An 11,626-nucleotide genomic window follows, 5' to 3' on the forward strand; every position below is an offset into this window, starting at 1 on the left:
TAATAATAATAATAAATAACCAATCTTCCGCGATTATCACCATACTTGTCCCCCTTCCCAAAATAAGGAAATAGCTACTTTCTCCCTTTAAAGAAAAAGACGTTTAAAATTCACACACAGGGTGTGTGTGTGCGTGCGTGCGTGTGCGTGTTATTCCTCATCAGATCTACACAACACTCCGGTTAATGTAAGCAAGGATTTATTGTTAAGTGCAGAACAGGCAAATCCCAGTCCAACTTTCCCGACTGTTTTTTCAGTACAGCCCCAGCTTTCTGGGATGTGACTGTGGGTTTTGTAATGATTTGATGTGCAGATGTAAGTGAGATTTATTATAACAACAAATATAGGGATGTCAAAGCCAGCTCTGGATTAAAGCCGGCAGCCAGAGGGGGGAAGTATATTAATTTCAAACAGCATCAGAGGCCAGTGTCTATTAACGCAAGCTATTCTTCAGGCCCCCCCCATCAGAATTAATCATTGGGAGTTAATTTGAAGCGCAGACAAGTTGCTGTTAATTTAGTGCAGGAAGGCTGGGATGGAATAAAAAGCGGAGGTGCCGGCCAAGCCTCTTGGGTCTCATTAATCAGCGAGCTGAGACGGCCTGGCTTGATTACAATTTGCAAAAAAATTCATTAGGGTCTGGGCGATTGACAATTTTTCTCTCTCCCTGTGATCTGACTCATTAGGCAGCCAAATGAAAGCTGCAATGGTGAATGGTGGCATCTATCAGCCCCCCCCCCCCTGTTTATCTTCTTGGCTCCCGCTTCGGCCTCGGGGGTCCCGCTAAGGGCTTTTCCTGATCCTGCGGGAAGCGACCATTCTCCCTCCCTGCTCCGTTCAAATTATAGTGTGAGAGGAAGAAATCGCCAATCCACCCGGTGTGCACGCGTCGGAACCTTTCCCTCCCGCCGGGTGTCTCTATTCCCTCTCGCATAGAAAGTTGTGGCAGAAAGAGACCCTTATGTGGACACTGTTTGCAGATGAGGGCAAATGCTATAACCAGAAGGTAGCTGAAGGAAAAGTTTTGCGAGCTCTCGCAGCTGCTTTGCCAGCGGCCATCTTCCTGCCCTCTCTAACTCTTTCGAAGATGTTGAAACTGCCCTTTTCTGCTCTAATGGGACTCCTCAGTCAGCGGCGGCTTTTAGGACGGTTGGCATTATAGTGGAGCAGAGTTTCCAAGTTTTGGGGGGAGTAACAGGCTCACTGGATGGTAGGTCCAGAGTCCGAAGAGGCCCTCTTTAAACGGTCCTTATATCGGGCAGCGGCTCTGTGCAGCCGCGCTTGTTCAAAACGCAATTCCCTTTTTCTTCGAAATCTGGAAAACAGCAGCACCTAAAAGCGAGCAGAATAGGGAGTTGACTGAGCCACACTGCTTCTTCTGAATTGGTGAGTCGGCAGGGCCAACGGACTCAGGCACCCCGGAGCATTCTGAGACATCTCAGAACTTCCCAGTATATTTATTTCCGTTTCGCTAAGTGAACGGGTAGGGTTGAAACGGTTTTTTGAATCTTGTAATTGGCAAGCAAGCGGCAGAAATCTTTGGGGGTCGCCTCCTGCCTCTCCCAGTTTTGACTTGGTCAGGAAGCCGCCTGCCTCTTCTTGCCTTTTCTGCATAAGTCTGCCGCTCAGCTGTTGCCTAGTTTTAGCCAGTAATTTCGTACCTAGAGAAGAGCAGGGAAAAGAGCTGGGCATACCTATTTGCAGACGTTGGCCTACATATTGTTACTGGGTGAAAAGCAACGGAAGCAACACTGTTTCGATGTGATTATGGCGGTAGAGCCCGCAAGGCATTCAACTTTTTGTGACAATTTGTGCTGAATCTTCTACTGAAATGCCTTCTCCTTTTTTTTTACCGTCTTACGGTTGAAGCAACATTGGAATCAGGCGTTTGGATCTAGATTGTGAGAAGCCATTACAGCCGGCTTTTTCTGCCCCCTTCCCTTCCTTTCCCTTCTTGTTTCCAACGATCTTGTCCGGAATGAATCCGGAAAGTTAGAATTGCTGGCGCAGTGAGCTTGTCTGGTCAAACCTATGCCAAGAAAGAAAAAACTCAGCATGAGCCTTTTCCGTCAAGAAATTGAGGGTTTCCCCTTTGACCTGAATATCTCCTAGCGCAGGCCGCCAAACCCGAAGGCCAGGAACCAAACCCTAACCCAGTGTCTCTCCCGCCTCCCATCTCTGCTTTCCGAGTGAGGTAGGGTCGCCACCCGCTACTCTACCAGGGCCCAAGCTGGGAATCCTGACGCGTGGCAACCCCTCGGTTAAGCTGTCGGGCACTGTTTTGCAACTCTCCTGAACAACCTCTGCCGGATTTCTTCACCAGGTGCTCACCCTTTTATTTCCCAGCTACCCATTCTCAGCGGAACCCGTTGCCTCTAAATGGACGGGATCGACACCAAAGAGGAAAGTGCCGGCGCAGTTCCACAGTTCTGGGGCTTCGGGACTTAGAAATTCATACAGAAGAGCTGCTCAGTCTTGTCTATTTTTCTTTTTCTCGTTTGGGCATTTTATTCACAACATCATTATGTTTTGTTTCATTTGCATAACTTAAAAAAGTAAACTACATTTGAAATAAATTAATTCAACACAACAGAAAACTGCATTTAAAGAAAAGAGTGGGGAGGAGAAATGAGACTTAGAATAAGGGGGGGGAAACGAAGATGCACTGGAAGAATATCTCATTTGCTTCTCCATCACTACCCCCTTGAAAAAATGGAGAAGAGAAGGAGGAGAGTGGACTAGAAAAGAAAGAAGAGGAAGAAACAGCAGCTGTACAAGTTAAACTGGTAGTTTTCTTCCCCTTCTTTCATTTAAAGGAATTGGGGAAGGAGAATTGGGAGGAGAAGAGGCAGCTGAAATTTTTGATAATAAAATGTACTTTTGGAATGTCAGACTTCAGCTCACTGTTCATTGGTCTCATCACAGTCAAAATACAGCAGTTGAGATCCAGTGCTTTATATATAAAGTTATTCAGCCTCATAAATATGTAAATAGTTCCTCCAAGTTCTTTGATACTCCCTCTGGAAAATGACACGAGTTTGCTGGCCGGTGGTTTACGAATGCATTTCAGTTTTGCCTAGTTAGTTCGGTTGGCGATTCCTTCACTCGGTGAGTGAACAATTCTCTATTATACCCCAACTTGGGGAGGTGGCGGGTGGGCGAACGGGGAGAGGTGGAGAGGATGATTGTGCGCGTGAGGACAGGAAAAGATGGGGCTGGCTGGGGAAAAAAATCTCGGTCAAATTTGTCTCCGCTCAGGGCCTGGCCTGTTCCAGTTGCTGGTGCTGGCTCCGGATTGCGAACCGGCTAACGTGGACTGGGATAGGCACCACAATCTTGGGGTTTCGGGACGGCTCCCCGGTCTTAGAATTGGCATTGCCCGCCTTCACCCGTTTCCATTTAGCCCTCCTGTTTTGGAACCAGATTTTGACCTGCACTTCGCTGAGTTTGAGGGCGTGTGCAATCTGGGATCGCTCGGTCAGAGAAAGGTATTTCTTGCAGTGGAATTCTTTTTCCAGTTCCAGCAGCTGCTCGCTGGTGAAGGCCGTTCGCCGCCGGCGATTTTTTCCCGTTGAGGTGGTACTGTTTGGGTTCGCCGAGCTCTGACTGCTCTCCTCCAGGCTGTTGCTAGCATCGTCTTCCTTGTGCACCGATTGGCCCGGCAGATTGTCGTCGGAGCTATAATCGAGATCGCTGTCCAGCGAAAAACTTTCCTCTTTGCCTTTCGAATCGTCCTCCGCTTTGGTGTCTTCTTTTCCCGAGGTTGCTCGTGTGGTGCCTGGAAAAAAGCCAAAAACAGTACCTGTCTTTATGTTTCACCCAGCTTTTTGCCAACATTCCCGAAAACAGCCGCCACCGCCGCCTACTCCCCCCCTCCCCCTCCCCCTTCTCCTTCTTTGCAACCTGAGGGATGGGGAGAGATTTTAAGCTTAATTCGGAGGTACCAGAATCTGGCTTGGAAGCAAGCAAGAGGAGAATGGGGATGAGCCAGGGATAGGGCAGAGGGACCGATAATCATTTTCCCCGGTGCTCTGTAACGTTAGAAGTTATTTTTCAATGGGTTTCAGAAACACAGTTTTAGGGCAGAGGCATCGAAATAACCAAAGCACAAGTTCTTGAGGCTTAATCCGTCGTTTTCCCAGAAGTGCCTACTGTACTTCCATCAACCCTTACACCTTTCGGATGCCACAATTTGTCAGCAAATTCGTCGCAGATGGCAGTGTTCTTTGAATGCCTTTTCACGCCCGTAGCCCGTAGATCGCTAAGCGGGAAGCAGAACGTCAAAATGGCATAGGGAGTTGGGTTCACCCATCCTGGTGCATGCTATACCTTTTTTTCTTATTCCTAAGACTTGCTCATTCTTTTCTTAAACAAGGGGCTTAAGAAGGCAATTCGCCAGATTAAAGTGTCGCTGCCCTGCTCTTTAGCTTACTAGCTCCAAATTACATTTCCTAAATGTCCCTTCACAAACACTTCTACTTCTGCAAAGGAGTCGATCAGGAGGGATGATCCCTCAATGATCTTTACCCTGCCTTGTCCTCGAAATCCGAAGAACAGCCATTAAATAAGGAATAATAGTCATGTTAGGATATTATGTTACTTAAATACCGGAACACTCTTGTGTCCATGTTTCATGGACAGCGATAGTAACGCCTCAAATAATAAAAATAAAATTGTAGCAATAGAATAATAGCAACATATGCACACCCTATATAGTGCCCATTCTCCCCCCTCCCACGTCCTTGATGTTTTAATTTGATGCCCATGAGAATTGTGTAGTAAACTAAGACAAATGCAAAAAATTCGCATGAATGCACGGATACATTCATAGAGTATACGAAAATATATTTTCCATATTGCCCTTCCGATTAGAATTATAAGACCTGGGTCACCTGAAGGCAAGATAAACGGCACCCCCACTCCGCTTCACTTTGGCTTCCTAGGCCAGGGCTAGTTTTCTAGCCAACGGTCTGCAGCTTGGTAATGCACTTGCCAGCTGAGGTACTTACCGAGAGAAGCCTGCACTGCTTCGGAGGCAGGGAAGGCCAGTAGTGAGCCCTCCTTGGCCAAAAATGCCTTGCCGTCTTCAACGTCTGCCTGAATGGCATCCGCCTTGTCAAAACTGCCCTGGAGAGCTTGTGTTGTAAACTTTCTCGCCGCCTCTTGGTGTTGCGGGGAAGCCGAGAATGTGCCCGGCAGGGTGGCCATAAGGGTGGAAGTTAAAGCCATGCCCTGAGCTAGACTAGAGCAAAAACTGGTGGGTAGGCTGGGGATCTGGTGATGGTGAGGGTGTGAGGGCGGCAGACTGGTCTGGGGCATGGCGGCCGCTGGTGGTGGAGGAGGCGGCAGGACTACGGGTCTGTAGGGCATGAACATAGGGTAGCCTGTGTAGACGAAGTGGCCCGGGCTGGGCTGAGGCGGGCTACCGATGAGCGAGTCTATGCTGAAGGCAGTGCTGCTTCCCAAAGGGCGCGGCATCATCATGAGCGACGGCTGAAAAGCTGCACTCATAGAGGCGCACAGGCCAAGGAGGCGCGCGAGACAAGAAGCAGACGGGGTGGCCCACTGGCTTTAGGGCCAGATGTTGGACGGGGTCGAAGAGGACCGGGAGTGGCGGCAGCGGCGGCGGCAGTGGTAGGGGACTGCCTGGATTTGGCAACAGAGGGTCAAAGTTGGGTCTCCCTGGCCTCGGCAAGGAGACATCGGGTCGAGTTGCCCTGAGCCGTGATCCAATCCGACCCGTGACACTTTCCCTGAAAGCCTGCCTGCCTTCTTTCCGTCCCTCGGCGCTCTCTCGCTCTCTCTTGGGGCCCTCGGAGAGCCAGACGTCAAGCGCGCTCTTTCTCTCGCACTCCTGGGTGTCGGCGGTACCTTTGAATCGCGCTCTTCCTTCTCATTCACGTTTTGCCAGGCTCGGAAGCTTTCCGTACCCACGTGGCTGCATCTCTCCCTCTTCATTGGCCAGGAAGTGTGAGGGAGAGGGAAAGGGAGAGGAATGTGCGGCGGAGGCGAAGAAATTTTAACTCCGCCCCTCTTCTGGTCCGCGGAAAGGGAGCCGAGTCCGGCAATCTGGTGGCGCATTCTCTGAAGCTTAGCTTGATAGAAAGCTTTCCGCACTCGTTCAGGGCGGACGCTTGCAAAAGAACAGGGGTGCAGTTTGCCCCCACTGCTTTACTTGCCTTTTGCCCTAACTGGGACACCGCGCTCGGCTTGGCTGTCCTGGCCTCTTGCCCTGACTGGGACACCCGCAAGATAACGAGCCTCCCTGTTTCAACTCTAAGCTGCTCTGTGACCTGAGGCACACCCACCAGAAGGCCAAGGCCCGGGTCTTCCTCTGTCCCTGAGAGTGAGCAGCAGGCAAAGATGGGCTGGGATCTCAACCCCTGACACTCAACAACTGGTTCCGAGTGCTCCATCCGATTCCTCCGCTTGCGATTTTTGATCCCTTAAGTTCCGTGCCGGTTTTATCCCCCGCCCCCGACATCTTCCTCTGATCCTTTCCGAACGCTTCTTTTGCCCGCGGAAGGTTGGAGCTTGGGATGATTAGGAGGGTCGGGGGCCACCAGAACTCGGAGAGGTGGATTAGCGGCATTCGCCCCCACCCGCTCCGCGACGCGCGCCACACTGGTTTTCTCTCTCCTTCGTCAGAGGGGCTGTTTTGGCTCTTAGAAGGAATGATTTAAGGGTCAGCGGCAGTGACGTAAGAAACTGTAGGCACCACCTGCCTAAAATCAAAAGTTTGGCAATATTTGGAGGCAGTTATTGTCGTCTAGATGGGAGGTCGACTGTACTTAGCCAGAAAGCCTTCCTACCCGACCCTGCAATTGCTACTAATATTTAATGACCTCCACTGGAGAGAATGCCTTTTGGAGACCCTAACAAGATAACGATCAGAGAGAAATGAAGGTCGTTACATGGGTAATGGGAATTTCTTTACAAGAGTAGCTAATTGGAAAATAAAGACTAATCGATATTTATGAACGTATCGACCCAAACCTTCGTAGATCCAGCCTTTCTCTGCCTCCTGTCTTCTTCATCTGCATTTCTGCCCCTTTGCGTTACACGTTTTGCGTTTTCCCACAAAAGACTAGAAGCCATTTGAAAAATCGCGTACCTTCACCCACCTCATTTCGGTTCCGCTTCTTAGCAGCCTTTGCGAGGAAAACATGCAAGGATTTCTTTCTTTCTTGAGGAGGAACCTTTCAGCTCCATAGACAGAGCAGCGGCAGCAGGGAACAGCAAGCCAGGGCAGGCAGAAAATAAGATGTGTGTTGTCTGGATTTGAACTCAGTTCTTCTCCCATACTTCCTTCTTCATTTCCATTAAGCCTAGCAGTTTCCTAGGGTATAAAACCTTAACCCCCTCCTCCCCTCTCAGTTCCAGGCATTTCCCTCAAAATAGGTTTTCCCATTTCCTTATGCTCCCCTTGTATGATGATTGCCAGTTTGAGAACGAGGAATAGATTGGATAGCGTTTTTGGAAAGACGCATTATCTATTTTTGGAGAGCTTAGTTTGGCGGTGGGTCATACCATTTGAATATTACTGTCCGCTGCATGATTCTGACGCCTAGCAAGAGTTGTAACTATTAGGCAACATCGATCCCAGACTCTTTTTGCTGTCTGCTGAATGCCAGAAAAGTACTGCTAAAACACCCCTCCTCCGCGCCCACGTCTGTTTCCCACTCCATTCCTATGGGAGATTTATGGCTGGGCAGGAAGGGGGCTCCTGTGGGAGGGAGAAAGGAGGAGCCCTCTACTTTTAGAAGTACCGGAGGAGGCTCGGCCTTCCTTCCCTGATTAATTTAGCTCCTCTTCCCGTCTCGGAAATCCTAAACTCCGCTTTCCTCGAAACCTGGTCCCTAACATTTCCTGCATGCCTTCTTATCGCGCGGCAAAGGGCCACCCCGACGCCTGACTCCGAACAAGCGGCGCGGTCGCGCAATTGCTTCGACTCTAGGCTTGAGAATCGTTCCCACCTTTGCTAATGGCGGTTCGCCTCGTCAGGCTGGGGGGACGAGGAGTCTGGAATGTCGGGTTCCTTCGAAACCGAGTGACTATCCCCTCTTTGAAGTAGCAGGCTGAAGTATCTGGGGGAGCTTGTTGGAGGGGTTTGGCGAGAAAAAAACGGTTTTTTCCGTCCAAGTTTATCTGAACATCCTACCGGGGGAGGTTAGGCGAAGAGTTCTTGTGTAAAAGGAAACATTCTCCGGAGGAATCGATTTGTGAGGAGCAAACAGATGGAAATCTCGTCTCTCCTTGCTTCCTTGCTTCCTTCCTTCCTTCCTTCCTTCCTTCCTTCCTTCCTTCCTTCCTTCCCTCCCTCCCTTCTTTTTCTTTTCTCTCTTCCTTTTTCTTCTCTTTTTCTTCCTTCCTTTCTCCCTTTTATTCACCCTTTCGAAGAAAGGATGGGGTGGGGAAGAATCTGCTTCGGAAAGTCCCCCCTCCCCCATAGAGTTGACGTGGGCAGCTTTAATGGAAGGCACCCCACCCCCACCCCCCTCAGCTTTTGAAATGGCTTCTGCAATTATGTCAAAGAGTCATTCACTAGCCCGGACGAATTAAAAAGAACTGAGTCTACTCCTTTTTCACGGGCAGGCCTCTCGTGTTTGGCTTTTCAAAGCCCTTCCAACACGATGTCTTTCTTGAGAACAAAAGGCAGGACAGGGAAAAGAAAAGAGCCCCAAACTTGTAAATCGAACGTCAAGGGAACTTTGAAACAATCTAGAGCCCATAAATAGTGATAAAGGACCTGGCAAAAAGGCAAACCCATTCGATTAATAGAGATTCCCAGGCAATAATCAAGTCGCTTATTTAAAGAGGAATGGCTTTCAAAACAAAAGCAAAAATGCAACATCTAAAGGTTTCGTTTGCATTCGTCTAACTTGAAAGATTTATTTATTTTTTTGCATTTTAAACATTTAGCTTTTCCTTAAAGATCCGACCGGGGGTGGAGGAAGGGCGGAGGAAGTAAACAAATAAACTTTTCAAACTACCCCTTTTCCGGAAAGAAAGGAAGGAAGGAAGGAAGGAAGGAAGGAAGGAAGGAAGGAAGGAAGGAAGGAAGGGTCTGCCGTTGCTGGCGTTTAACTTGCAGGCCTGGATAAGGTTGTCAACAAGTTAAAGTCTGAGGGTGCTTTTTTTTAAATGGAAGTTTATGAGAACTTCGGTTCGCTCTGTACCTTATTAAGAGAACATAGACAGTATATGTACTGGTGTTTTAAAACGCTTTCTCGCCCTTCTCATCTCGAAATTTTTATTTGCTCATTTAGAATCAGAATGAAGGTGATTTTGCTTCTGACTCAACGGTGCCTGTCTTAAATTTGAACCAGGAGTTTCTTTTTGGCATTTCACTTAATGGCTGGGATGGAGTCGTTTGATAGCAGATTAGGGAAGGATTATTTCGGTTAATGAATGACAATGCATGACTTCTCTCCATTTCTCCTAATTTTTATCTAAATTACGACGCGATTTTTATAATAACATTTATATATTGTAAAAAAAATATAAAAAACTAAGCACTGGATTTTGTTTTCAATTTAAATTCAACTTTGTACCCAAAGGAAAGAATGATGCTCTTGTAGTAGTTGAATAATTTCCAACTATTCAACTAGTTCAACTATTTAATAGTTTCCAACTATTCAACTACCACAAACGAGAAAACTTTATGCGCGTTGTGCTCCATGAAGGAAATGAAAACCCTTCAGTCGGGGAAAGGGAGAGAGAGAGGTGAGGGGGGGAAAGAGATGGAGAGCGAGCGAGTGGAAGTGGGGCTTAACCTGTCCTCAGCCGCCATTCCTCTTCGGTTTAGTGACCACAGAGTGACGGGCAGTGTTCCCTCTAATTTTTTTGGGGGGGGGCGGAAAAGTATAGTGTCTGAGCGGCAGTCCCTTCGGCACTGGGCGGCACAGAAATAATAATAAAATAAATAAATAAATAAACAAACAAATAAACAAATAAATAAATAAATAAAAAACCCACCCTGTTTTGCCTCAGAGAATTTCAAAATAAAATACGGTACTGTGTGTCTATAACAGTGAGCTCATAATAGGGCAACTCTATCAATATCAAAATGCCACTTAAATAGTTGAGCTAGTTTCAAACTAGATTTTGATTTTCTTTCTCTTTTCCTTACTCCCATTCTTTTTCTTTTTCTTTTCCTTCCTCTCTTTTTTCTATCTGTTTCTCTCTCTTCCTCTCTCTCTCCTTCCCTCTCACTCTTTCCCTCTCGGCTTCTGGGCAGGTTTGGAAAACTGTGAGTTTATGATGATTTTTAAGTGAGCGATTGCTCACTGCTCAGCTTAGAGGGAACTATGGTGATGAGAATGATCTCCTTTTGCAAAAGGCAGCCAGACCCCCCCCCCGGCTCTGCTTCCAAGAAGGCATCCTGAGGATGCCAACCATCCACTCCTGGACCGCCAACTGTCTAGCCTGAGAAGTGAATGTATTGAATGTGCGATTGCTACCGCTGTAGTTGAAAATGGGCATTTAATTTATATTACCGGTAGGGCTGCAGGAAGAAAGCAGGGATAAGGACTAGCATTTAATCCAAAATAATTAACCTGGATAAATAAATCAATTTAGATGTAAACAAAAATAATCCTCTTCTAAAATCTGGACCATATTTTGTTACTCTCCTGTTATCCAATACTGGATGAAATGCTTCCCTGTGGAAATGTTTGTAGGGCTTGGGAAGGACCACTGGTCAAACTTGGTCCTCTCTCGAGGGACCAAGGCACCCTTGGGACCCTCAGGGACCCTTGGCTTGCTCTGAAAAAGACTCAACAACCCGCGGCATTCGACCCCTCAAAGGAATTTCCAGGTGAGAAAGTGAAACGCTTTCCTCCGCTCTGTAGCCTGCTAGATGTGGACTGTGATTTTGGTGCTTTAAATCTACGTTTCTCAGCAAAGGAAGTACTGCGCTCTGGTGCAGATCAAAGGCAGGAGAGCTCTTCTTAAAGCTGCGGATCCGCTTCCGTCCCCACCTGGGACGTGTAACCCGCGGGCTGCAGGTGTGCAGCAGAGAGAAAGGGGGGTCTGGAGGGGAGAAGACAAAGAGGGGTCTGCCTATTCCGCTTCTCGAGAGGCTGCCACTCTTTTACGACTCTTCCAGCGGGTCAGGCCCATCGAAAGCCGCACGCCTGGGTGGGAGACCGGACTTAATTGCAAAGTGGCAGTGGAATATCGAGATTTCAGGCCCCAAAAAGGTAGCGAGAGGCCGCTACTCACCTCCGTTCGCTGGGCAGAGACTCGGCAAAGTAGACGCAAAGCTGCGCCAGGCAACTAGGCGTGAGCCCACGGGACGGCCTTTGAAACTGAAACAAGCCAGAGACGTGCGGCATCCCGGCCAAAGATGCGCGGGGCCATTTCCCACAACAAAGCCGCCGCATTGGGGAGATTTTTCAGAGATTCAATGAGGAAAGCTCTTCTATCGCGGAATTATTTTTTAAAAAACAACAGCGGTATTTGTCTTGACCTTGAGGGGTACCAGGAGATCGGTTCGGAGAAGGGATGGCTACTACTGGATCATTAGTGGCAGCTTAGACATGGATGCAGGGGCCTTACACCCTCCCCCTCTTTAGGCAGGACGTGTCTAGTGTGGGCGCGGAGGTGGGGTGGGAAGCGCTTG

General features: G+C 48.3%; 1 protein-coding gene across 1 annotated transcript; it reads right to left on the bottom strand.

The window, feature by feature from the left end:
- Window positions 1-3,254: 3,254 nt before the first annotated feature.
- Window positions 3,255-5,511, bottom strand: GBX2 (gastrulation brain homeobox 2). Its single transcript, XM_070737880.1, has 2 exons — window positions 5,010-5,511; window positions 3,255-3,778 (listed from the first exon to the last, which is right to left on the bottom strand). Exons 1-2 carry the CDS (start codon window positions 5,509-5,511, stop codon window positions 3,255-3,257), a joined length of 1,026 nt encoding a protein of 341 aa, XP_070593981.1.
- Between the last annotated feature and the right edge of the window lie 6,115 nt (window positions 5,512-11,626).

The sequence above is a fragment of the Erythrolamprus reginae genome, chromosome 1 (genome assembly GCF_031021105.1).
Source record: "Erythrolamprus reginae isolate rEryReg1 chromosome 1, rEryReg1.hap1, whole genome shotgun sequence".
Classification (NCBI taxonomy): domain Eukaryota; kingdom Metazoa; phylum Chordata; class Lepidosauria; order Squamata; family Dipsadidae; genus Erythrolamprus; species Erythrolamprus reginae.